The sequence below is a fragment of the Lepidochelys kempii genome, chromosome 1, assembly GCF_965140265.1.
Source record: "Lepidochelys kempii isolate rLepKem1 chromosome 1, rLepKem1.hap2, whole genome shotgun sequence".
NCBI lineage: Eukaryota > Metazoa > Chordata > Testudines > Cheloniidae > Lepidochelys > Lepidochelys kempii.
Window position 1 is genome coordinate 150,931,142 of NC_133256.1, and position 26,354 is coordinate 150,957,495.

At 39.7% G+C, this 26,354-nt stretch overlaps 2 protein-coding genes across 13 annotated transcripts in view; both read right to left on the reverse strand.

Annotated features, from left to right (window-relative positions):
• The window catches only part of LOC140916595 (X-linked retinitis pigmentosa GTPase regulator-like), a 92,943-nt gene that overhangs the window by 17,970 nt on the left and 48,619 nt on the right, over window positions 1-26,354 (reverse strand). For all 12 annotated transcript variants that reach the window (XM_073358317.1, XM_073358278.1, XM_073358318.1 and 9 more), the window contains one exon: window positions 23,319-23,384. In XM_073358317.1, the coding sequence (XP_073214418.1) occupies window positions 23,319-23,384 (66 nt within the window). The remainder of the gene's footprint in view (window positions 1-23,318; window positions 23,385-26,354) is intronic.
• Window positions 18,408-23,309, reverse strand: LOC140916676 (uncharacterized). The gene has a single exon (XM_073358321.1). It carries the CDS (start codon window positions 22,321-22,323, stop codon window positions 20,335-20,337), a length of 1,989 nt encoding a protein of 662 aa, XP_073214422.1. The 5' UTR covers window positions 22,324-23,309; the 3' UTR covers window positions 18,408-20,334.

The following is a 26,354-nucleotide window of genomic DNA, read 5'->3' on the forward strand; positions in this document are numbered from 1 at the left end:
CACCATTTACACTAATTTAAACCTGAAAGTGACCCGTGCCCCATGCTGCAGAGGAAGGCAAAAACCCCAAAGGGTCTCTGCCAATCTAACTGGGGGAAAATTCCTTTCCAACCCCAAATATGGTGATCAGTTAGACCCGGAGCATGTGGGCAAGACCCTCCAGCCAGACACCTGGGAAAGAATTATCTGTAATCAGAGCCCTCCCCATCTAGTGTCCCATCACCAGCCACTGGAGATATTTGCTGCTAGCAGTCACAGATCAGCTACATGCTATTATAAACAGTCTCATCATACCATCCCCTCCATAAACTTATCAAGCTCAGTCACGAAACCTGTTCCAGAACTTCACTCCTCTGAGATAAAGGAACCATAGCCTCTGCTTTTGAGTGTCTCTTCTTCATTTAGTGCCTTTTTTGGTTTTAGGATGGAAATAGGTTCATCAATAGGCTTCCAACATGGCCTGTGATGCACCGAAATGTTCTAAGCTTGTCTTGCTGAGCCAATCGACCATGACTTTCCTTTTTGGTGTAGAATCTTGAGTAGAGCAACAGCTTCTGCATAGGATATGAACTAGACTTCTTTTCTCAGAAGTGCTGAAGGTTTTCTGCCTTCTTAGCAGGCAAATATACGCTATGTTTCTGAAGAATCATCAGCTGGAAATGGAGATGCTGCTTGATGGTCCATAGCATGAGACAAGTTATGCTCCATGTCACCTCCTTGAGCCACATCCCAACCCTCAAAGTCACATAAGTGTCCAGATATGTTCCCCCTACATGGAGTCTCGTATCTATACTTTGTTTCTATGTTTCTCTGGGCCTAATACCACACAGCTGTTAAGTAATAGTAAGAATGAATTCAGCTAGTACTGAACTGAACCAAGATCTCTATATACTGATTTGCTGCAGTTGCTCACTGGAATTGAAACAAGGATTGTGCTGGATATACATATGAGACCAACTAGCTCAGGAGCCAAGTCAGAGATTTTTTCTGAGGAGAGCGTGTGCTCACGTTTGAAAATCAGAAACAATCTTCCTCCCTCTCCTCTTTTGAAATAACTACTGTTTTGGAAATGATTATTGTTTTGACAATAACTTAGATACTAGAGTTTTGTAAAGGCCATAATTGGTCCTTTCACTTGTTCGCGCAAATCAATGTTTCTGAAGGCTTTCAGTGATGGCTGCGGGGCTCTGTGTAATGATGAGAAGGCTGTCCAGACAAGGATATCCCTTTCACTTGCAGGGAGGGATGATATGGTATTTATGAATACCCATGTAGAAGTTACAAACCAAAGAGGGAGTACTCTATTGAAAATATTTCTTATAGCAGAAGCTGAAGTATCTCCAGTAGTTCTCCAGGAGGTTTATTTTCATATTCTGAAGTTTTGGGAAAATAATGTATAATTGATTTCAGTATTTCCACCTACAATATTACACTCTTTTATGAACTCATTGAGAGACCTGAGATCTAAAGTGGCCTACATGTCACTGTTTCTCTTTGTACCACAAAAAGAATAATTTGAAGAGTGTCTCACTGGAAGAAAGGAGTGACTTTTTCCCTTCTCTAAAGCCCCAGGGACTGCTTCGTCTCAGTGCTTCCCAAAGAGCTTCCCAACAAAATATTTGGAAGGATATTAGATGTTAGCACACAATTCCAATTTCATTAAGTGGAGCCACAGTTGTTCCTGAGACACATCTTTGGAAGTTCTGAATATACAGCAAGTCAGAATCAGGTGAGACATCATGCACTGAAAAAATTGCTAGGGAAGCCTAGTTTAAAGCACATTCTTTGTGGTGGGTTTTGGAAAGGTTGGGATGGGTGGGGCGGATGTTTCTGCACGCTTAAAACGGCCTTCCAGTTGAGCACAGACCTTCACAATAAGAGACTACAGCCAATATTCTCAGGCTACTGTATCCACATTTAGCCTGAGTGATGATCTTATTCTCCTGTCTGTGGATTTGACAGAAGTACTCCCTTGGCTGGTATGACTATGCCCTTTACTAAGAAGGCTGCAGGAGGCTTAACCTTAGGCAGATTAATGAAGACCTCTTAGTCCTTACCTACAAGTAGGTCTTAATCACACCCCCATAAACCAGGTGAAGAATTACACCATTCTTCAACTTTGCAACATGGGTTTTTTAATTTGTTTTGTGTTTCAATTGCTTAAAACACAAGCACCTACAAAGTTAGGCCTCCCATTCATGCTTACTTCTGTGAAGCTTAGTTAAGACAGTGAGGTATCTTGTTCATAACCACAGCTCTAGAGATGTGTCCATCTCTTTAGAGGATCTAGAGGGGAGACTCTCTCATGAGAGGTTTTAAGACGATGAACAACATTCTTCACCAGTCCCTGAGCCAAAACAGAGAAGGGGAGGGGGCGCTGTGAGGAGAGTTACTAAGGAGATTGAAAGGACAGTCTGAAGGCATATATCCTGCATGTCTTACTAAAGGAAAAGAGTAGCTACTTTATGACCTCATGTCACACCCCTGGAGGCAGGAAGGGGAATGATGGTAGGTCCATCTTCTAGGAAAGGTGATCTAAAATGCTTCACTCTATATTCCCTGCTGCTGGATCTAGGCTAAGTGGGGACTGACTTGGATCTCCTGGAGACAAATGACTCTTTGGCACCTTGCATAGCAGCTAAGGTCATGCAGGCAAAATAGCTCGTGGGAAGGGAAAATACCTTGCGGCCTTCTCAACCACCTCAGCCTGGACCTTGCCAGGCTGGGAGGAGGAATTTCTTTACCCTGCTCACTACAGGAAGAACTTTTGCCTTCTGCCAAGATTCAGGAGGCTCCGGTGAAACTTTCCTGCTTGCTCTGCAAGCTGTGGGAATGGGGTCCCATGCCTAGGGAAGACGCAGGGGCACTTTGAAATAAAATTTAGCCCCAGTTCCATGCCACTGATTCTGGTTTTGTCTCAGTGAAGGGAGTTTTCATGTGGCTGTTTATCTCTCTTTGCATAGGCTTCAACCACACACTGACTAGAAGCCAAGTTTTAATGCAGCCTGCTGAACTATTTCCACATGGCCTTTCCCATACACCAGCTGAGAGTTCAGTTCCTGGGACCTGCTGTGTGTGCCTGCCATTTCTGAAGCAGGAGGAGAGGTGCTATCCTTCAAATCCTCCTCAGAAAGTCAAGATTTTTTTTTTTTTTAGTTTACAGTTTTGAGAAGACAAACTTTAAAACCAATGAGGAAACAGAGACATTTAGTTGAAAAATCTTTTTAAAATCCCGTGAAAGCTCTGCTACAAAGGGGCCCCTGAAGTCTGTTTTGTATGCCACCTAGAAGCAGAGAATTCTGAGGATTTCTTCCTGAGGGCTGGTCCTAAGCCTAGGCTCAGAGCAAAGATCTGGTGTCTCCACAGTTACCATGGAGAAGACTGACAGAGGAGACTGAGAATGAGGCACTTAGCTATGTGCTCTTTCCGTGGCCCAGCTCCTCCTAATAAGCAGGAATAAGTTGGCAGTGACTCAGCTGTCCTCTCAATAATGCAGGAACAGGTTCCCTCACAACTGTCCAGCTCATCACCTTAGGGTGTCCAACACTCTGCCAGTGTTGTACAGGCTCAATCCCAACAATCTCCAATATTACCTTCAAAGTCAGCAATTCAGAAAAGTTTACCAATTACTGTGCTATTTCACACCTAAGGACACAAGTGAATAGAAGGAAAAGCAAGTATATTTGTGGACACAGATTCCCAGCATTATATGAAGCAAAAGGCTATGCAGACAGAAAATCATCTGTGCCTGCAAAATTTCTAAAAGGCAGAAGTATACAGTGAATTCTGCTTTGTCATGCACACTATCCCTAGGTGAAACGTTTGAAAAGTAATCAAGTTAGTTCTAAATGTTTTGGCTACACTGCAGTTTTAAAGATTGTTCTTTAGAGATGTTTATGCAGCTGTATTTGTTTTACAATTTCACATAGCAGATAAATTAGTCATTTTTTGTTTACCTCCAGTTTATTAAGAACGATTTGCAAACTCAGATGTCGCCTTTTTCATATCAGGCTTTTAAATTTAAGGTTTCACCTTTTAAAGAAATCAGAAACTAGATCCAATGGGTCAGACCTTCCTTTGCAATAGACCCCCCCTGTGAGGTACCTCGGTGGTGCAAAAGGGCCAGAAAGTTTCCCTAAATAGGTGGTTGGGGATTACCCCACTGTGGGTGAATGTAGAGCTGGCAAAGCTCCTCCCTGTCTTCCAAGTCTGTGTGGTAGGAGGGGATACAGCCAGAACATCCCCAACAATCTGGAATTCACAGTCCAGTGTAACAGACCCAAATAGGCCTTTACAAGCAGCATATTTAAAGCTGGCTGCTCTAGATTACATCAAAGGGCCAAACCAACCCAGCAGCCCCTGGGACAGGGAAGGTGAGTGGTGGTATAAAGCTACCTTTGCTCTTTCCACCCCCTAACACACAAACCTTGTGTCCTGTGCAGAGTACCGCTCAAGCAAACTGAAGGATTGGAGTTTATGCTATAATCTAATTAGGATGTGGCCAGTAGGCTAATGGTTCTTGAGAGACTTTGCAGGTCAGATTTTTTCCCCCCAGATTCTCAGGGGAATAAACTTCTTTTAAAGCTTCATAAATACTGAGAAGTCATGGCCCTTTGCATGGGTGCAATGTGGGTTGAGTGTGGACAGGTTGAGAGTTTTAGAGACACCCACTAATTCCCATGCAGCAGCTGAGCAGAATATATACTTAGCAAGACCCTGAGTACTAGGTGGGGCACCCAGACAGAGAAGCTGATAGGCCTCATGGGTACAAGGGATTGTGGTCAGCTGACGTGGGTGCACAGCCAGCGTGAAGGCTGCCTTCATAAGAAGGTCTGAGGGAAAATGAACACTAATTGTTTTATGAGCAGTGGTGAGGGGTGCTACAGAGTGCATTGCCCTAGACCATCCGACCCCGCTGAGGCAGGACTTCACAGGAATCCTCCACTTGGCAGATATTTTGTTGTTCTCCTCTCCACTACACCTCAGAGATGGCAAGGACAGGATTTTACCCTCTGGGGGCTTGTCTCTATGGGAAAAATGCATCATGCTAATTAAAATGTGATAACACTTGTTCTAACAATATTAAATAAAGGTTTGGTAGAATTCATTTTTAATATAATTTTGATGGATAATATCCTTGTTTATTTTTATCAATTTAAATTTTCATAGTTGTGCAAGATTATAGGTTTTACTTTTTCTTTTTAACAATTGAAATTTTCACAGTTGTGGAAAATTATGGAGCTGTTGAGATTCAAAAAGTTAAAGCTTTATAACTGTCAAAACAAATATCACGTCAAAATATACAAAGTAAATATCCTTAGCTCAAACTCTGGTAAGTTCTCAAGCAGCATTTTTCTTACTTTGCCTATTTGTAGATTTCTATTATTATTGTTGATAGAAATATTTTTTCATCAGTTTATGTAAGTATGGTGAAATTGATGTTTACTGACATTTACACACAAAAATCTAATCCTTCCAAGAGTAATTATATATGACTTTGCCTTGAGTGTGGACAAGGACAGTCATTTAAAAAAAACATATCTGACCACGGTTAACCCTTAGGGGATTAGATATATGTGGGTATCTTGATCTGTAGAACATTTCTTTAATACTGTTGTGCTTATTGCTCTGATCTTGGATTACTTAATGTGATGACTGGAGGTACTGCTTTCCTAAGCTCTTAGCAGTGCTAATAAATACATCTGGTTATCTCTTACTGAGCAACAGGGCAAGCTTAACATCTTAAAACCCAAATACTCTCAGCCATTTACCTTCATAAATTGAGAGCCTTATTTAAATTTCTAACTATTAATATAGTAACTTTGTTAGCTTCAGCTATTCACCAAAAGTGGCAACAGTTTCAGCATCCACCACAGGAAAAGCTGTCCACAGAGTTTGATGACAAAACTACGTAAAAGCATGAGTTGAGCACTCTGATGGATTTAAGAGCTTATTCTTTCAGCTATAAGTTATTAAGGTAGCTGTCAAGCTAGAACTTCCTTCTGTGTTTTCATGGACACAAAAGCCCCACTGCATACTTTAAAAAGAGTTCTGACAGTAAAATTTAGGGAACAATTACTAATTCTTGCTTAAGAGAGAAACTTTGAGTAAAATCAATCACTTTTATTCAAATGATTTGTTTTATTTTACTAAAAGATCATATAAAGCATTATCTGAAACCTGCTGATTGTGAGCACAACGTTTTATTAAAGGCTATATTTACACCGGCCTTCAGTTTGGACTATGGGGGCATGAAGAGCAATGTTGCACCAAAGTGCTATGCTGTAACTCCCTCATGTGAACACTGCGGGCATGAATGAAAATGGTTCCTAGTTCGCATTAACATTAAAGAGGACTACATTAATGTGAACTAGGAACCTTTTAATTCATGCCCAGAGCATCCACATAGGGCAATTACACAACAGCACTTTGGGTACACACTGCTATTCATGCCCCCATAGTCCAAACTGCAAGGTAGTGAAGACAAGCCCAAATTGCATGTTCCTATCTCTGTTATTCCTGTTATTCTTTCTCCATTCCCTCCAACTGTTTGCAATGCCCACTTATTGCAACCTGTCCAACATTATAGTATAAACTCTTCAAGTCATATTTCTCCTTATGTGTTTCTACAGTGGGCAGCACAATGGAGCTTTGATTTGATTGGGGCAGCTAGGTGCTAATGCCATACAGTTTGGCAGACGTATAGTTGCAGAGCCTGGGACAACTGGGGTAAAGGAGACAGACAAGTTGTGTCAGACCACCAGTCAAGGCTGCCTGCTATAGATGGTATCTGTTATATACAAACATATACTAGATATAGGGTAAAATTCCAAAATTGCCAAAGAGACATAGGAACATAAGTCCCAATGTCAAAAGTCACTTTCAGTGGGATTTATGTTCCTATGTCACTTTTGAATATGGAACTTAGGCTCTTAAATCTTAGGCACTTTTGAAAATTTTAGCCATAACATTGGTACATGGAGAAACACACATCATGCAAGCTACAAAGTATATCAGCCTGTGTGCTGTTCCCTCACAGGTACAGCTAAGAATACAGTAGATTCTTAAGCACCATCTACTGTTCATCTCCCTTATTGGAAACTAACTCATTTAACACATATTATACTTAACACAAAATACTAATTTGATAGGTAATCCAGCACTATTCTATCTACATTTTAATTGCACTTTTGTGTTTTACAATACCTATTCATCTACTTCTTACTTCCTTCTCATATCAGTTTTTCTTAGTAACTGGAAACATTTGTCCTGCAGTATCTCTTCTTTTACACTCTGTCTCAGATTAAATTAACCTTTGGAATTGATTGACAAATCTGAAACGGGTAATTATTCCTTATATCAATGCTTTGTCTTGAGCTTTCACTTCATGCGGGGAGCAGGGACATATGTGTTGGATCAAGTTGTTTCTATATGGTAATACAGTTCGTCCTATGATTTAAGTGGGTTGGTAGATTGCTGCTGTGAATCTCCCCAAGGAAGGCTAAGTCTTTGCCATGTTGTCCAAGCAAAGCATAAACAACTACTGTACTTTTATAATTGTTTAAAAATTATAGTTGTTTGTAACACGTTTGTTTTAAGTATCTGCTTAATCCCTTTTATTTTACAAGCAATCTAAGTGGACGTTAACATCTTTTCTGCCAACAGTGAATCCAGAGAATTACCATCAGGTCTGAAAGATTTTTATTTACATATTCCCAGGGCAAGTCAGCATTAGAAATAGCTCAGGTAGGCTATGTCCTTAATTTACAAAACAGCATCTTCTGAAAGGAAGCAGGCTGTGTGGAAAGAGCAAAAAGATACAACTTAGATGGCCTCAGGCTTAACTGATCTTCTTGCTAAAATGGACAACTGTAGAATTTGAAGCCAGTTTTAAGGAGCTTTGCAAAGCATCAAACAACAAACTTAACACTCTCACTTCTTCCAGACCACCTTAAATAGTAAAGTAAATATCTTTTAATCTTCAGTCATTTGGGAAAAGTCATACCAAAAGCAGCCCCAGACACAAAAATAAAATAGTCAGTCAAACTAGGATAGACTATTAAATCACAGTACACTTATGATATCAACTACTTAATGAATCTCCAGGAAATTATTATTAATGCTAATTGACACTAGAGAGACTAGCTTAGGAACATTAGCCTAGCTTTCTGGCTGTAATTTGTATACGTTTCCCAAATGCTTGAAGAAGGAAACTTTAAACATTATGCCATGCAGCTTCCACAAATTTCTCAACTGAGTAGTGGACAGATGCAATGTGTTCACTGGTATCGTGCCTTGGAAACAGTGAAATTATTATTCCTTTCACTTTTTTCTAAACATTAGATATTCTGGCCTAAATTTTCAAAGTGATTAGTGATTTTGGGTGCCTCTTTTTTTTATATCTAAGATGAAACATCTTAAAAAGGTCTGATTTTCAATGGATGAGTGCTCAACACTTTATGAACATGAGGCCTATTTATGGTCTTTCAAGTGCTGAGTGGCCGAACCAAATAATCAATTATTCTTTCAGCTCTACTTGCTACTAGAGGGTCAGATGCTTTAAAAATGCACCTATCAACCCATTCAGTGAATTAAAAACCTTTAGGGTTTTAGTTTCTATATCTGCCTCAAGAGGTGAGATTAAAATCTTCTTCTGAGCACCCCTGTAAGTGACCTGGCTATGTGGGAAAATCTGACTCTTCCAAGCTAGAAGTGCTTTTAATGTAAAGAAAAAACTTTTGTTTTTCTTTCTGGTTGAGTTCCTGGATCTGTATCCAAGCATTTCCCCTTCTTTTGATGGCAATTCAGAGCAAGATTTCTGAGCAGTCTTTACCTCCAACAATGCAACCGTTGCAATGTTTGCAGTAAATTATGAAGTCCTGTGAATTGCTCGAAAATGGTGATAATATTATTGTACATCCCTCATCTTCTATCCTATAGACAGAGACAGCCAGCATAGGACAAACTGCTTCATGATTTTGCCCACCAAGAAACTGAGCAAAAGATCCATCAGCCAAGTTCTGTATGTAAACCCCAGTCCATGCATTTTCCACCAGTTTTCTCTCTCCCCCCCATTGGGTCTGGAAACAGACATTTTGCCTCATTGGTCATAACCAGCTCTCTCTTATTTTTCTTTGTCTTTCTTTTATTCCAACTCTCCAACAGCAGACAAGGGGGACAAGAAGGATCAAAGAGCCACACTGAAAGGAAAAGGAGAAGAGAACAGGCAGCAGAGATATAAGCTCTCCCAGTAAATCCTTGCTTCAAATAGAGACCCCAACAACTAGTAGTCTAGTAGCACACCCTCCAATCTGTCACGGAGATAAGGCTGGGACTCTTTTCCTTCCCTGCCTGGAATACTGCAAGCTCCTCAAGACTCTGTGCTTTCAACTTGGATTCCCCAAGCTGCTCCTGCCACAGTGAGCCCTACTACAGTGAGCCTGTCCTCCTGCTGGACTGCTTCATTCCTATCCCTTTTGTCGCACATGTACGCACACACAGTTCTTCTCTATTGGTGATTTCTCTCTACTGCTGGCATTTTTAAACAAACTTGAATTGTGCCTGCTCCTATGTTGTGCTCTGTGGGACCCCACTAAACAGCTCACATAGCACCTTCCAAATCCTCCCCCCCCCACATTCCCAGACATCTGTCTTGATTGGCCTTTGTAGCAATGGCCCTCGTTTCCTCTTTCTAGTGTCATCCCTCCACCCCATAAGCTGTGCAGGTCCTAACCAGTCTGAGCCCGAAGATATGATCTGGGCAATTTTTGCCTCTATCCTTTAAGAGGGCCCTTCTTCCAAATGCAGATTCTTCAGACTCACAGACCTACACACACACCAGAAGGGATGCCGCAGTTCCTTCAGTTCACTCCTAAACGTCCTTCCCACCAGGTTGACTTTCTTGGAGACGATTTCTAGATTGATATTACTGTGGTACAGAAAGAAAGATTTCTCCCAAACCACTGAAGGCTCAGGATCCCAAGGCTGAGTCCATTATCTTTTATATCCTTGCAACTGTTTAGAGTAAAGAACCCTGGAAAAATCATGGAGCAGGTCCTCAAGGGATCAATTTTGAAGCACTTCAGGGACAGGAAAGTGATCAGGAACAGTCAGCATGGATTCACCAAGGGCAAGTCATGCCTGACTAACCTAATTGCCTTCTATGATGAGATAACTAGCTCTGTGGATGAGGAGAAAGCAGTGGACGTGTTATTCCTTGACTTTAGCAAAGCTTTTGATATGGTCTCCCACAAAATTCTTGCCAGCAAGTTAAAGAAGTATGGGCTGGATGAATGGACTATAAAGCAGATAGAAAGCTGGCTAGATCGTCGGGCTCAACGGGTAGTGATCAATGGCTCCATGTCTAGTTGGCAGCCGGTATCAAGCAGAGTGCCCCAACGGTCGGTCTTGGGGCTGGTTTTGTTCAATATCTTCATTAATGATCTGGAGGATGGCGTGGATTGCACCCTCAGCAAGTTTGCAGATGACACTAAACTGGGAGGAGTGGTAGATACACTGGAGGGTAGGGATAGGATACAGAGGGACCTAGACAAATTAGAGGCCAAAAGAAATCGGATGAGGTTCAACAAGGACAAGTGCAGAGTCCTGCACTTAGGAAGGAAGAATCCCATGTACTGCTACAGATTAGGGACTGAGTGGCTAGGCAGCAGGTTCTGCAGAAGAGGCTGGGATGATTTAGCTGGGGATTAGTCCTGCTTTGAGCAGGAGGTTGGACTAGATGACCTCTTGAGGTTCCTTCCAACCCTGATATTCTATGATTCTATAACCCTTAGCTAAAATCCAGGGATCTGGAGTGGAATTTTCAAACACACCTCAGATATATAGGAGCACAAGTCCTATTGACTTCCAACTAGATGAGAGTTCCTAAGTCACACAGGTACCTTTGAAAATTCTACCCTTGATGTTTAAATGGACTACTTTAAAATGTAGTTTGCCTTCCCCCTGCACTCTGCCATCTGGGATATACTCCAATTTTATTGCAGAGAGGACAATAAACGTACCCGATTTTAAATTCTATTGTTTTAAGATGTGTCAGATGAGTCGAGCCTGAGGCAGCTGCTTGATAAAACACAAATACATTCTTTAAACCTCTAATAATTTTGGTTTTAAATATATCCAACCTCTGCCAAGGTGGTTCACAATTCTGGGCTAATATGGGATCCATGCCTGCTCCTGGGTTGCCAGGTGATGCTATTACAAAGTGACTTTTATCATCTACAGTTGATCTGGAAGTGGTGAACATTCCTCTCCAATGTCATAGAGATCCACGCCCTTCTAGCCACAGGATTTTTTGATTAATACAATGTGTCCTATTTGAAGCTACCTTTGATAAGCACCTGGAAGCTAAAAGCATGGACCACAGAGAATCATCACTTTAGTAGGGTATCAGTTACATTCTGAGTATGTAACGAATGATTTATGCTCTGCATTTTCTACTTGTCCATTTCCAGGTGCAGTTCAGAATATTGGTTACAGTCTATAAAGCCTTACATAATCTGGGACACAGTATGGCAGTGGAGGGCTCATAGGCAGGAAAGCAATCACAACTGAGGGCAAACATGGCTGATCTTTCTCCAAGAGGGAATATGCCAATCTTCACGGTTCAATATAAAATTCTGGTTATTCAGAAGTCTGATATCTAGGTCTCCAACAACAAGGAATGGGTTCTTGAGATTCTGTTGTTGTTAAGTATCCGAGGTGTGTTTGAAAATTCCACTCCAGATCCCTGGATTTTATCTAAGTGTTCTTTACTCTAAATGATTGCAAGGATATAAAAGATAATGGACTCAGCCTTGGGATCCTGAGCATAAAATTCCTAATTAAGGATGCAATGGGAACGGTTATAAATCTCTAAATGAAACAGTGATCAAGCATACTTGTTTTGTCTTTTTGCTATAGACTAATAATAACCTATGAAGTTCTCAGCAGTACAAATTAGTTTTTCTGAAACAAAAATACCCATACCTCATCCAAATATTTTCACATACAAAAGCCTAGGTTTAAGTGTACAATCACATTCTGGGCTCGGTGAGCGTCTCCAAATCAAGAACATATTGCAAAATGTAACTCAGGATAACACTGGAGATTTCCAAATTGCACAATCAAAACATTTGGCTCAGTTGCTCACATACTGCCATGATCCCAAACATTCATATATTTGCACTGCACTGCTAGAAATGAATTTCAAAAGAGACAGTTTGTTAGTGTACATCAGCTTCTGTACATTCCATTAAAATGTACAGATCTCACAACTGACTAGATTGTTAGGTGTTCACGCAATTTGCTATATATGGGGTCGATCCTATACCAAATTTAGTCAATGGCAATGCTGTCACTGACTTCAGTGGATGCAGAATCAGACTCTAGGTGCATTTCCAATGTAGCAGCAGTATGGTAAACAGATGTCAGGATACTTTTATTTGATATTTATTCTAAAATTAGAAATAATGTCACAAATTCTGTTGAAATCGTAATGGATAGTTCAAAACATATTTACAGCTTCAAAATGCATATTTCCATATTACCGCAGTCCCTTCTTATTTAGGTTTCCTATATATAAACATCAGGTATACAGCAAAAATCAAGCTATACAAGATAAAACACCATTTTAGTGCAGACATCTTAAATCTTGGGGCAAAGCCAAAAGAAATGCTGAAATTATTTCTTGTTGCGTCACACAAATAGAATACTTTGCATATAAAATTATATCATTTGAAGTTCTCATACTGTATCACAGAAGAAGATTGTGGGCCAGAGTATGGTCCTGCATAAGTTAGGAAGGGAAGAAGGTGACAGTAATCAGCCATAAAGACTGCTCCAAGCTAGTTCTGGCCCGTAGAGCTGACCTGGCACAAAGTCAGGGGGACCGTATACATGGAATGCTTGCAAAAGGTGATCAAGCTGCCTTTTCATCATGTACTCTTCCTAAAGCCCCGTGAAGAATTCTGGGGCAGTCCAGCCACCATAGCTCCAGAGGCTTTTGCAGCAGCGTTTTCTTCAAATTCCCCAAATGCAGGCTGTGATTTGAAGTTAAAATCTAACTCTATGTAAAGTGAAACTTATTCAGACTGGGATTTCAAAGGAGCTTCAATGAGAGTTAATGGGGTTTGGGCTTGCTGAGGCCCCTTTGGAAATCCCACCTTTAATCTAACTAAAGCACTATTTGTCACATTAACTTTTATACATATCAATGCTTGCATATGCCATTTTAGAGGTTTTTATTGTGGGTTTGTCTGTCATTGGTTAACCATGTCATTTACTGTGGCAGTTACCCAGTCTTTGACTGATTTCTTTCTTTAAAAGAAAAAGCAACTTTATCTACAGACTTCTCATGAGTAAAGCAACCCAGAAAGAGGCTGGAGTAGACTATACAAGGCTAAGAAGTAGGATATCATGATAACTTTAAAACAAAAGCCCAGACAGATGTAAGGCCATCATGTCTAAGACAAGTATCTGGCTTGTTTATGAAAATTAAAGTAATGAAAAAAGTATGGCTGTCAATCGCAGTTAATGCGCACAATTAACTCAAAAATAATCACGATTAAAAGAATTATTCATGATTAATCACAGTTTTAATCGCATTGTTAAACAATAGAATACCAATTGAAATTTATTAAATATTTTGGATGTTTTTCTACATTTTCAAATATATTGTTTTCAATTACAACACAGAATACAAAGTTAACAACTCATTTTATATTATTTTTTATTACAAATATTTGCACTGTAGAAATGATAAACAAAAGAAACAGTATTTTTCAATTCACCTCATACAACTACTGTAATGCAATCTCTTTATCGTGTAAATGTAGATTTTTTTTGCTACATAACTGCACTCAAAATCAATGAAAAATTTTAGATCCTACAAGTCCACTCAGTCCTGCTTCTCGTTCAGCCAATTGCTAAGACAAACAAGTGTGTTTACATTTACGGGAGATAATGCTGCGCACTTCTTATTTACAATCTCACCTGAAAGCGAGAACAGGCGTTCTAATGGGATTTTTGTAGCCAGCATTGCAAGGTATTTACATGCCAGATATACTAAACATTCATATGCCCCTTCATGCTTCAGCCACCATTCCAGAGGACATGCGTCCATGTGGAGGACACTTGTTAAAAAAATAATGTATTAAATAAATTTGTGACTGAACTCCTTGGGGGAGAATTACATGTCTCCTGCTCTGTTTTACCCGCATTCTGCCATATATTTCATGTTTAGCAGTTTAGGGTGATGACCCAGCATGTTGTTTGTTTTAAGAAAACTTTCACTGCAGATTTGACAAAACGCAAAGAAGGTACCAATGTGAGATTTCTAATGATAGCTACAGCACTTGACCCAAGGTTTAAGAATCTCAAGTGCCTTCCAAAATCTGAGAGGGATGAGATGTGGAGCATGCTTTCAGAAGTCTTAAAAGAGCAACACTCAGATGCAGAAACTACAGAACCCCAACTACCAAAAAAGAAAATCTGCTGGTGGCATCTGACTCAGATGATGAAAATGAACATGCGTTGGTCTGCACTGCTTTACATTGTTATCGAGCAGAACCTGTCATCAGCATGGATACAAGTCCTCTGGAATCGTGGTTGAAGCATGAAGGGACATATGAATCTTTAGTGCATCTGGCATGTAAATATCTTGCGACGCTGGCTAAAACAGTGCCATGAGAACACTTATTCTCATTTTCACGTGACATTGTGAACAAGAAGCAGGCAGCATTCTTTCCCACAAATGTAAACAAACTTGTTTGTCTGAGCAATTGGCTGAACAAGAAATAGAACTGAGTGGACTTGTAGGCTTTAAAGTTTTACACTGTTTTATTTTTGAATGCAGGGTTTTTTTGTACATAATTCTACATTTGTAAGTTCAACTTTCATGATAAAGAAATTGCACTACAGTACTTTTATTAGGTGAATTGAAAAATATTTCTTTTGTTTTTACAGTGCAAATATTTGTAATAAAAAATAAATGTAAAGTGAGTACTGTACATTTTGTATTCTGTGTTATAATTCAAATCAATATATTTGAAAATGTAGAAAACATCCAAAATATTTAAATATTTGGTATTCTATTATTAACAGTGTGATTAATCGCATGATTGATTTTTTAATCACGCAATTAATCGTGATTAATGTTTGTAATTACTCGACAGCCCGAGAAAAAAGGAAAAGTAAGATGCTCAACTTTTGTTCTCTTTCTTTTGTATTTAAACAATGGTCCACAAGATATTCATGCAGTAGGAAAAACAAGGTACAAAATGTACTTACTATTCTTATGTACTTATCCAAGAATAACTAAGTTTTATTCACATGTTGAACCAACAAAAATAAAGTTCTGTTTATCTTAAAGTTTATAAATGTATAAACTGTTGGCAATTCTGAGGGTGAGGAATGTTGTGTCATGTGGCCTGAAGAGCCCAAAGAGTTATTTTAAATTCCTGATTGAAACAGAAACTAAAGCTAGCTACAATTTTTCAGCCAAGAGTGATTTAAGAAAAGAAAAGAAAGAAAAGAAACTAAAAAAACCCAGAAAAACCATTTTCTTTTTTTTAAAAAGATCATTCTTAAAGGCTCGCTCATGACCAAAAAATTGTTGCTAAATTAATAGAGAAAAGAGAAAACAAAGTTAAGTACCTTCTTGGGCCATTTACTAACAATTTTACCCACAAACCTGTTTATGCTCCTCAATAAACAATACCTTGGGCATACTCAGTGGAGTCTATCTTGTGTCAGTGACAGTTGTCCAAATGACACATTACAGAAGCACTGCTCGTCATTCCATAGTAAAGGGTGAGTTTTGCTCTTAAGAATGAGAATTCAACTACATTATTACTATGAAAAATACAGCACATCCTCTTCAAAATTAGAGCATTTTTGTCTGAAAAAAAGGGTGGACTTAAGGAGCTAGCAACTTGACTTCCCCTCAGACCTGGTGGAGGGGTTGTAGTTGTCCACACTGGAGTTGGAAGCACGCCTCCCAGCCTAGTGCATGAGCTGAGCTAGTACATTAAAAATGGCAATGTGGCTGTTAAGGGTGGGGCTCAATCTCAGACTCAAGAGCCTGAATGGCAATGCCCACGCTGCTACTTTTAGCATGCTAGCTAGAGCACCACTAGCACGAGTCTGTCTACCCGGGATGAGAGACTCACTCCCCGCTTAAGTGTAGACAAACCCAAGACAGCCCCACAACCTGGGGCAACACATAAACTGTCTATGTTGAAAAGGACAGCAGCACAGAAGGCCCCAATATGGCATTCTACAGCCACCAAAAAGGGGGAAGCTGACATTTTAAAATGCCTCCTATAGCAGGGGTTCTCAACCTTTTTCTTTCTGAGGCCCCTCCCCGCCCCCATGCTATAAAAACCTCCACGGCCCGCCTGTGCCACAACAGCTGTTTTTCTGCATATCCAGCAGATTAAAAGCCAGGGCTGGCATAAGGGGTAGCAAGCAGGGCAACTGTCTGTGGCCCCACACCACAGGGGGCCCTGCAAAGCTGAGCTGCTTGGGCTTTGGCTTCAGCCCCACATCTTGGGCTTCAGCTTTCTACCCTGAGCTCCAGGGAGTCTAACGTTGGCCCTGCTCTCTGGTTTATTTTGGGGGACCCCCTGAAACCTGCTTGTGGCCCCTGTGGCCCCTGAGAACTGCTGTCCTAAGGTATAGCAATTTGCCTTCATAAATGAGAAAAGCTGAAAAGAGTAAAATACATAAACATCTTCTCCAGTCTGTATGACATATTTTCCATGGTTTTGGTAATCGGCATTGACTGTAAAGTTTACTAAAAGGTAGAACTTTCTGAATAAATGACTATGTTTAAGTATATTGGCATTTTCAGATAAAGTCATGCCAAAACTTACTTTTGTTGAATTTAAATAAGTTTGGAAGTATGAAGGGATGACAACTCTTTCAAAATTTTCAGTCTGCTAAAGAGGATTTCAGAAGTACTGCTATAGTGCTGCTTAAGTCCTGCACATAAATCTTTGTGCATCCGCTAAGGAATACTTAACCCAGACTGAACTATCATAGTATTGCCAGGGAAATACTATACAACTGAATGACGGTATGAAACTTTGAGCAGGGCTCAGCAGGTGTCAGTTCCAGTTATGTTAATGAAGTTAGAAGTCGCACAAGAGCCCAGTAACGTTGGTGTGTTGTTCAGTTTATGTAACAGTTCCTTGGAAGACCCTTAGAAGTGCTGCAGCTTTAATGTGCTTATTCCCCTTCAAAAGGAGAGATCCACATAGCAATATTAAATCAGTTTCTTCGCTCTAATGCATCCCTATCCAGTCAGGCCCAGATGATGGCTGGTCAAAAAGAAGCTTCCCCCTCCCACCGCATGGTTGTACAAAAGCCATTCACAATAGTAATCCCTGCACTCCAAGGAGAAGAGATTATTTGCTCTTGCAGCTCCCCAAACCAGGGAGGAGATGAGGCCATGACTTAGCTTCCCTTCTCCCCCTGGAAGCCTTGGGAAGGGGCGGGGCGGGGCCAAGCACTACTCCTTCGTAATGGATGTAGAAAACTGTGTTCCCCACTTCAACAAGGTGGGGGACTCCACTTACACAGGCTGTGGCTTGAAAGCAACGTTCTAGCGGTCAGTGAAGAATCAGTTCCTGCCTGGATTTGGACTAGAGATCATTGGCCTCAAAAGCAATAGCTCATCGCCTAAACTAAAGAAGACTCTCCAGTATCTATCACCAGACATAACACATATAGTTAGGGGCCTGAAAGGAAACGATTAGGGTTTGTTGTAACTATGCCAGGTGTTCAGTCTAAAAAAACAGTTTCAGTCCTATACAAATCTCTTTTCAGCATTACCCTAAGTTAAATCACAGCAATATTCTAGGACTGATAATGCATCACCTGAGATCAGGTTAGCAATGTATCTAAATATTTTCAGAACAGTTCAGTGATGCTTTTGCAGCACTTAAGCAATATAAATGAAACTCCATCATTAGAGAAGTCTGTTTTCAGTTCCTCAACCAGTAATTTATTCTGTTGTGCAACATACATACTATTTACACAGGCCACTCTGCTTTGATGTCAGAATTCATATATGCACCCCTTTACCAAGATTTACACACACTGATACCAAACCAATAAGGTCTACAGATCAACATTATGTATGCACCTGAGCTAGAGACAGTTGAATTTGGAGTTCATTTCATTTTGAGGACTTTACCTTGAACAGCGCAATCTAGAAAATTCAGAAATTTACAACGGCTATGTTTTCAGAGGCAAAATTCAAAACCACAAAACTAATTAGGTTGTGAAAGTCATTGGACAAACTCACATTAGTGATAGTGAAAATATCTTCTGAAGCTTGTGAAAAGGAATGAGTGACTGACTGAAAAACAGGAGAACAAATAGTATAGCTGATCAAGATCTATTGGCGTTTGGTGATTTTCATGGAGGATAGGTCAATCAATGGCTATTAGCCAGAATGGCAGGGATGTGTCCCTAGCCTCTGTTTGCCAGAAGCTGGGAATGGGCAACAGGGAATGGATCAGTTGATGGTTACCTGTTCTGTTAATTCCCTCTGGGGCACCTGGCATTGGCCATTGTCGGAAGACAGGATACTGAGCTAGATGGACCTTTGGTCTGACCCAGTATGCCTGTTCTTATTACTAAATTACTACAGCCTTTTTTGGAAATAAATCTGGAGACAATGAATTAAAACATTTTAATACCAAGATGTTACAAAACAAAAATTTTAAAAAAATGTTTCATAACCACAATACAAGTGCTAATTAACATTTTTACTGCTTGACATCTGTTAATCCCACGCCCCTCCCCCATGCATTTTGATTTCCTCTTCCTCCTCTTGTCCTCATTTTGAAAGAGAGATTGAAGGAACTCTCTTCAGAGACTGTCAAGACCACTCAGGTTGGTTAACAGAGATTTGTCTACTTTAGGGTTTCCTATAGTGGCCACCAATATGGTACGCAAGTACTAAGGAAAATGCTGGATGACAAAACCACCTATTTTTCCCTTCCCCTCACCAGACGCACCATTACAAACATAGTGCAAATCCTTTAAAAATTATTTGCTAAGAGTTTCAAAAATTGAAAAAAGGGGAACTATGATTATTTAGAGTTTAGGGGAACACCAAATCTTTTAGAAATTCCAAAAATTGTCTTTTCAGCCATCTAGATCTTTTATGGCAATTTCCATTCTATTTCATCTAGATTCTTGATTTACTACATCTTCCTTTCATCACTTAGGCCCCGATCCTGCAAACAGTACCCACATGCTTTATTTTAGTACTGTGAGTAGTCCCACTTGCAGTAAAATTAAGCATTTGTGTGTTTGCAGGATCAAGACCTTTGTGATCCAAATTCCCAGTCCTTTGTTACCTAGGGGTATTGGGTGCCTATCTGATGCGCTCTATGAGGCAGGGACCATGTCTTCTCTGTAATGTATGGCACAGAGTACATTAACAGTGCTCAACAAGTAAATAAGAATGAAGAAACATTTCATGGCTCTGTATGGATCTGAGGTGAATTGCCTCTAATAATTAAATAGTTTTGTTATCACTAACTGGATATACTTTAACCACAAATACATTTGGGTTCAGATTTTCAGAGGCCCCTGATTTTGTGCTCATATTTTTTAGCACACAATTGCATGTTGGCACTAGAATCAGAGACTAAGCTGAAGTCCTTTTGAAACATCAAGGCCTCAGTTTACAGAAACCAAGTACTGACCACATACTGGCACTGTCTTTTCTTGGACTTATCTGGAATTTTCTAACAAACTATTTGTCTATAAGAACAAATGAATACATTGGCCTACTAGAAATTAAAAGGAAAAGAACACTGTTGATATATTTCTCAAAATTGAATTTTTATGATTTATTGATATTCCATTCATATAAGGCACATCAACATGTTAGTTACCCCATAATCAAAATTAAATGTTTCAGCTCCAGAAATCTGATTAAAAAGGCAATTAAAATTACATTGTTACAAGACATAATACATGCCATCATCCTAAAATTATGACAAAATTTGTGTCAAGCAAATGCTTTGTCTCAGGGAATCACTTTCTGTATCTGTAATAGTGTTGTACACAGTAAAGATGAAAGTGATTTCACCAGAATTTATATCTGATAATTTGGTCTGATAAAGGTCACCAAACTCTTAAATGTTTTCTGTAGCCCTTTAGGAAACTGGCACTTGATGTTAATATAATACATTTATTGTGATTAATTTTTTTTAAAAAATCACTTTAAAAAAAAGTATTATAGCTAAATAAACTTGGTATGGCACAACAATATCCTGAATGAATCTGTTTAAAGTAAATCTCCAGCATCCTGTACTATTTTAGTGTCAAATAATGAGGTAGCACATTGTTCCAAAATTGTTCTGAATTGTGTAATCCATTCACTACATGTTGTTTAGTCCTTACTTTCTGTTTAGAGCTCTGTACAGCACTTTCTTTCTTCTCCTGCTTTCTGTTTTTATTATGTCTTTGCAGAGGCTTATTTTCTTTGATTTTTTCTCCAACATTCTCCTCTTCCTCCCCTTCTTCCCCCTCATCTTCTCCCTCTCCTTCCTCCCCCTCCTCATCTTCCCCCTCCCCTTCCACCTCCTCCTCCCCCTCCCCCTCATCTTCCCCCTCCCCCTCCCCTTCCACCTCCTCATCCTCCTCCCCCTCATCTTCCCCCTCCCCCTCCCCCTCCCCCTCCTCATCCTCCTCATCTTCCCCCTCCCCCTCCATCTCCTCATCCTCCTCATCTTCCCCCTCCTCATCCTCCTCCCCCTCATCCTCCCCCTCCCCCTCCTCCTCCTCATCCTCCTCCCCCTCATCTTCCCCCTCCCCCTCCTCCTCCTCCTCCCCTTCCTCCTCATCTTCCCCCTCTTCCTCTTCCTCATCCTCCTCCTCTCCCTCCCCATCCTCCCCCTCTTCCTCTTCCTCTTCCTCATCCTCCTCCTCTCCCTCGCCTTCACCTCCCTCTTCCTCCCTTTCACTGTCTTCATCCTCTTCTCCACCCTCACTCTCAGCCTCCACTTCTGTGTCTTCACTCTGCTCCTCCTTACATTTACCCTCCTTTCCTCCTACTGACTCATCTCTCTTCTCCTCTTCTCTCTTGCCCACTGTTTCTTCCTCTTTAAAATTACACTCTTGACTTCTCTCCTCTGTGCCTCTTCTGTGATGATTCTCTTCAGCCTTTGCCTTTCTCTCATGATCACCTTCCGCTTCATACTGTGCTTCAGATTTTTCACTTTCTTCTCCATTACCTTTCTCCTCTTCATCTCCATCGCTTACTATTGAGGTATCATCATCATCTTTTCTAACCTCATTTTCATCTTCCTCCTCTCCAGATTCTACTTCACTATTAGGGTTTTCATCTTGGTTCTCCTTTTCACTTTCACCCTCTTTCATTCCCATTTCACTTTCTTCACTCTTCTCTGCCTGATTAAATTCTTCATTCTTAGCATCTTGCTGTGGGGCCTCATCAGGTTTATCATCAAACTTTTTCACTTTTGTTTCCTCTTCACTCACGCTTTTCATATTGGTCTCTTCTGCACTCTCTCTTTGTTTATTTGTATCTTGCTCTTCTTCTGTCTCAGTATCTCTTTCTTCTAAATCATTCACATTTTCTACTGCTTCTATTTTCTTCTGGGTTCCTGTGTCTTTATAACGATCCTTGCGCATTCTTCTCCTTTGAAGTACATATTTCGCAAAATCATTACTACTTTCCTCACTTGAAGATGATGACACAGTTACTGCTATTTGTTTAATGAATTTCTCCTTTTTCTTAAGTTCTCTCTGTTCTTCATTACTTTCTTCCCCTCTGACATATATTTCTCCATATTTGTCAGATGTCCTAACTTCATCCACTGCATCTTTACTTTCTCGTTTACCAGGTTTTGGTTTTTGTGCAGTTACTGAAATGGTCACTGGTTTGTTACTCGCTGCAGAAGTCAGTACATCTGTTTTAGGGGGGTGCTTAGATTTAATAGCTTTTTTTAACTTTTCAGTGGAAAACAATAATTCTTTAGTCTTATCACTGGAGAGACCATAAGATGTGTCTTGTATTCTAGGTTTAAGATTTCCTGCATAGTCTTTCTTCCTTTTCACTAATTTGAGTTGATGTTTAACAGTTTGCTGAACATCAGACTTCAGTTTGCTAATAGTATATGCCTGTTCTAGTTTATCTTTTATATACCTGTTATTAGCCTTAATTTTCCCCACAAAGGCATCATAATCACGGCATTCTAGATCTGAACCATTTCCATGAGACACTGAATTTAAAGACTGCTTTTGCAAAGAACCATCAGTTGATTTTGAACCCTCCTGCATGAAATTAAGATTAGTCTTTTTCAACCCACCCTTACCATCACTTTTCAGTTTCACATTTTTATTGTTCTTCTATTCCACATGAAAAGCAGAAAATTAAAAAGAAAGAAGGAAAGCATTAAGAACAAATTAAATGAGAACAAATGGAAAAGACTATAGACACATCTGAAAAGATTTGTTTGATAGGACTAAAAAAAATGGCATAAAATACGGAATATTCCAAATAAAATTAATTTAAACAATACATAATGTTTAAAGAATGAAACACTTATTGAGTAGGTTAAATGCACTCTCCCTATTCCACGGTCAATGTATTTACTATTGACCTAAAGCTACTTTGTCTTTTTTGGCTTAAATTTAAATTTTTCTTTTTATATACTCCATTTATCAATCATATTTTGTGTAATCAATTTTGAAATATAAGATTATGAGCTGATATTGATGTACCCCTAATATCAAAATTCAGTTATCACTTTAAAATTAATACAGGATGGTAATACAGAAGTCTCAACTTTATAATGTGATAAAAGTATTATTGCCCAGTGAATCATTACATTTTACTGTAAAATTACATCCAGCATTTTGTAAACATGGTTACTTTACATATATTTTGACCTGGATTTTAATCCAAATATTCTAGTATCAGCAATCAAGTAAAAGGCAAATTATCATTACTATATGTTACAAATGTATAATGTAAGTTACAGTATACTGCCCCTTCAATTGCAGTAATATTATAATGTCTCATCTCAAACTGCTCCAAGCAGACAGATCCCTGCATCTGCACAGAGCCCCAGTGATTTCCTTGCAAGCTCAGGGTTCTACCAAGTGGAGCCGTTTGCAGGATCCAGGCCTAAACATTTAATGTAGGAAGTAGTCTATGGAAATTGAGGTTTACTTTATGAGAGTTAGGAGCGAAAGAGAGAAAGAAAAAAAGACGGCGCCCTATGAAGAGAGTTATACATTTTCTACATTTCAAACATGATTAATTACAGTACCTTTTGTTTTTGAACTGGTGTTAATTTTAAGGACTGGTCACTGGGATTCAGTCTCATCATATGTGTCTGAAAAGAATGAGGATACAAATTAAAGAATGAAATGTAAATTAATGAATAAGAATGATACCTTATTTACATTTAATACGTTTCTTCAGAGGATCTAAAACATTTCCCAAAACATTAACCCTGTCAATTAAATTGTAATTAAAACTGCTGTGAATAAATGTATTCTATTGTTCAATTATCAATATACTAAATCCATCACACCATTTAAAAATAAAGTGAGCTGTAGCTCACGAAAGCTTATGCTCTAATAAATTGGTTAGTCTCTAAGGTGCCACAAGTCCTCCTTTTCTTTAAGCTACAAGATGACATTTAAGAGGTCTCCAGTATATTCACACTGGGCTCATTCAGGTGATCTTGAATCTGAATCAAGATTCTGATTGAATCTGAACCATTTTTAGCAAACAGTTCAATTCAGCTTTTAATGAACCAACAGTTCACCATTCTGTAACCAACTATAAGTATACTTTGAAGCCACCCTCCATGCATCACAGATGTATGACCACTAGTGTAGTGCCTTTTTTACTTAAATATGAAAAGGGGGGGATCCTCATTTTCTCCCATGGTCACAATCAATTCTCTTTTAGAAAGGAAATCTGTCACCGCTGCAACAAGATCAATCTCCAATTGAATGGCAGTAACTAACACCTAATCCTATGATCAGAACCATGTACAGAACTGCTGATTTTCCCCTGAACCAACAACATTTTAGTTTCTAAGAGAGCTTTTTAAAAATATAAATACCCACATATCCTTTCTACTAACGCCATCAAAAAAACACCACCAAGGCTTTTCATGCCTTTGGGGCCCACAAAAAACAGTCACTGCTGCCATTTAGAATTGGAGTAGCTGGTGCTGTAAACAGATAATTTAGCACCAGGAAGAATAATTGTTTCTATTTCCGTCTTGATACATTTTCCTGAAACAGATATCTTTTCAAAACGCTATTTAAAAATATATTTCTACTACTTCTATATCAGTCTCTTAACAGAAAGGTATTTCTGAATTTGTTCACAACCCAGTATACAAAAAAAAAAAAAGTGAAAATATGCCTGGCATACAGACAGTGCATGATGAATGCAAGATAGTTTAAAGAGATTTCTTCATGTGTCAGTAAATTCTTCAAGACCTATTTTAATTTGTATATTTGGCAATTTTTACACCAAATATGTATGGAGTATTTTCACCATTCTTTTACAAATATGGTATATTTAAAAAAAAAGTAAACCTCTCTCTCTTATTCCCGAGCTACTATATCTATTTTGCTTTACAGAAGAAATTCCCAAAATATTATCTATGGAGCACTATTGGGGGAAAAATTATTTTATTTTTTAAATATTTTTTTCTTTTTTTGTATGTAAATGACTAGACTTTTTAAAAAATTTTAAATGATTAAATTAGCAAGGAACTCTGGCCAAACTAATAATGGCTCCTGCAAAGTACTGCATCAACCACAGCACATTTAGGAACATAGATACAGTATGTTCACTATGGCATCAATTCAGCCCAGCACTTAAACATATGCTTAAGTCCCCTGAAGTAAAAAAAACTACACTATTGCCTCTCCATAATGCTGATCTGGATTCACCAATTCCTAAACAATGGATGGGGCTGGGACATGTTCTAGTATGCCTGGATAGGATAGGCAAAGATATGTAGGTGATACATTAAAAATTATTTTAAACCCCCCCAAAACTATTATGGCAACATGTTTTAGGGTTGTGAAATACTCAAATGCTCCATATTTGGGATCCTTTCTTTAATCTCCTCCACCTGTATCAAAAAAGCTGTGCCAGGAGCATATTAAAAAAAAAAAGGTAGAATCCTCTGTCTTCCCTTTGCATAGTAATGTTGTCACATGACAAATTATAACAAGCTGCAGCCCTGAACAATGGCAGCATGAAACACTCACTGTGTGATGAGAATTAGTGGTACACAAAATATTTTATACCAATGCCACTTGAACAAACTTTTTGTAATAAAAAAAATATCCAAATATTTTCAATGATGAAATGAGAGGTCAGCACATTTCAAGCATCTCTATAGTAGTCCTCAGGATTAAGGGACCTCATGTGAAAAACCAAGACTGTCCTGGTAAAACAGGGATGGCTAGGTGTCTTGATCAGGTGCGGGTGTTTGAACAAAAAGAATGACGGGCTGACTATAAAACAGTTTCGTCCTGTCATCAGGGACACAAAATTTTTCAGATATATGCAAAAGCAACAGCCTGATGAGTGCTGTAATGGGGTGCCTACCCCACACAGGCATAGAAGGGGTTAACCAGGCCCTGCCACAGATGAAACAATGGAGGTGTCTTCCGAGTGGCCCAGAGAGGCTCCATGAAGCACAGCCAATCAGGGAGGAGTTGCTGGGAGCAACCAATCCAGGCCTGGCAGGCTTAGATAAAAAAAGAGCTGCAGGACAGAATAGGGGCAGTTGCTGCTGGGAGCCCAGGGAGTAAGGACTGCATCCCTGGAAGGCTGAGAGAACTGTAAGCACCTTGGACAGAGCAGTGGCTGGCTACTGGGACTGAGCAGTTGAGTGCCCTGAGGTGAGGGTGAAGGAAGTGCTGGAACCACAGGGAAGTTGACCAGGGAAATAGAGCAACATTGACAGAGGTTACAGTGGAGCAGCAGGAAGCTGCTATTTATCAGATTCCTGGATTGGGGCCTGGAGTAGTGAGCAGGCTCCTGTCCCCCTCACTTGCCACTGGGGAAGTGGCTGGACTGTTGGACAGAGATACCCAACCTGCAACACCTCCCCCACACCAGAAGGGGGAAACCCAGATGGTGACATGGATGGAGGGCTGAGTTGCAAAGAGGACGCTGCAGGTCTGGAAGCGAAGAGAGGAGCCGTATGTGGGAGCAGAGACAGATTGCCAGTGTGCAGGCCTGGGTGGGGACGTGGGTGTTGGCCTTGAGCTAATCCCCAGCACGACTGGGAGGAGGTGGCAGTCTGGCTATGAGGGCCACA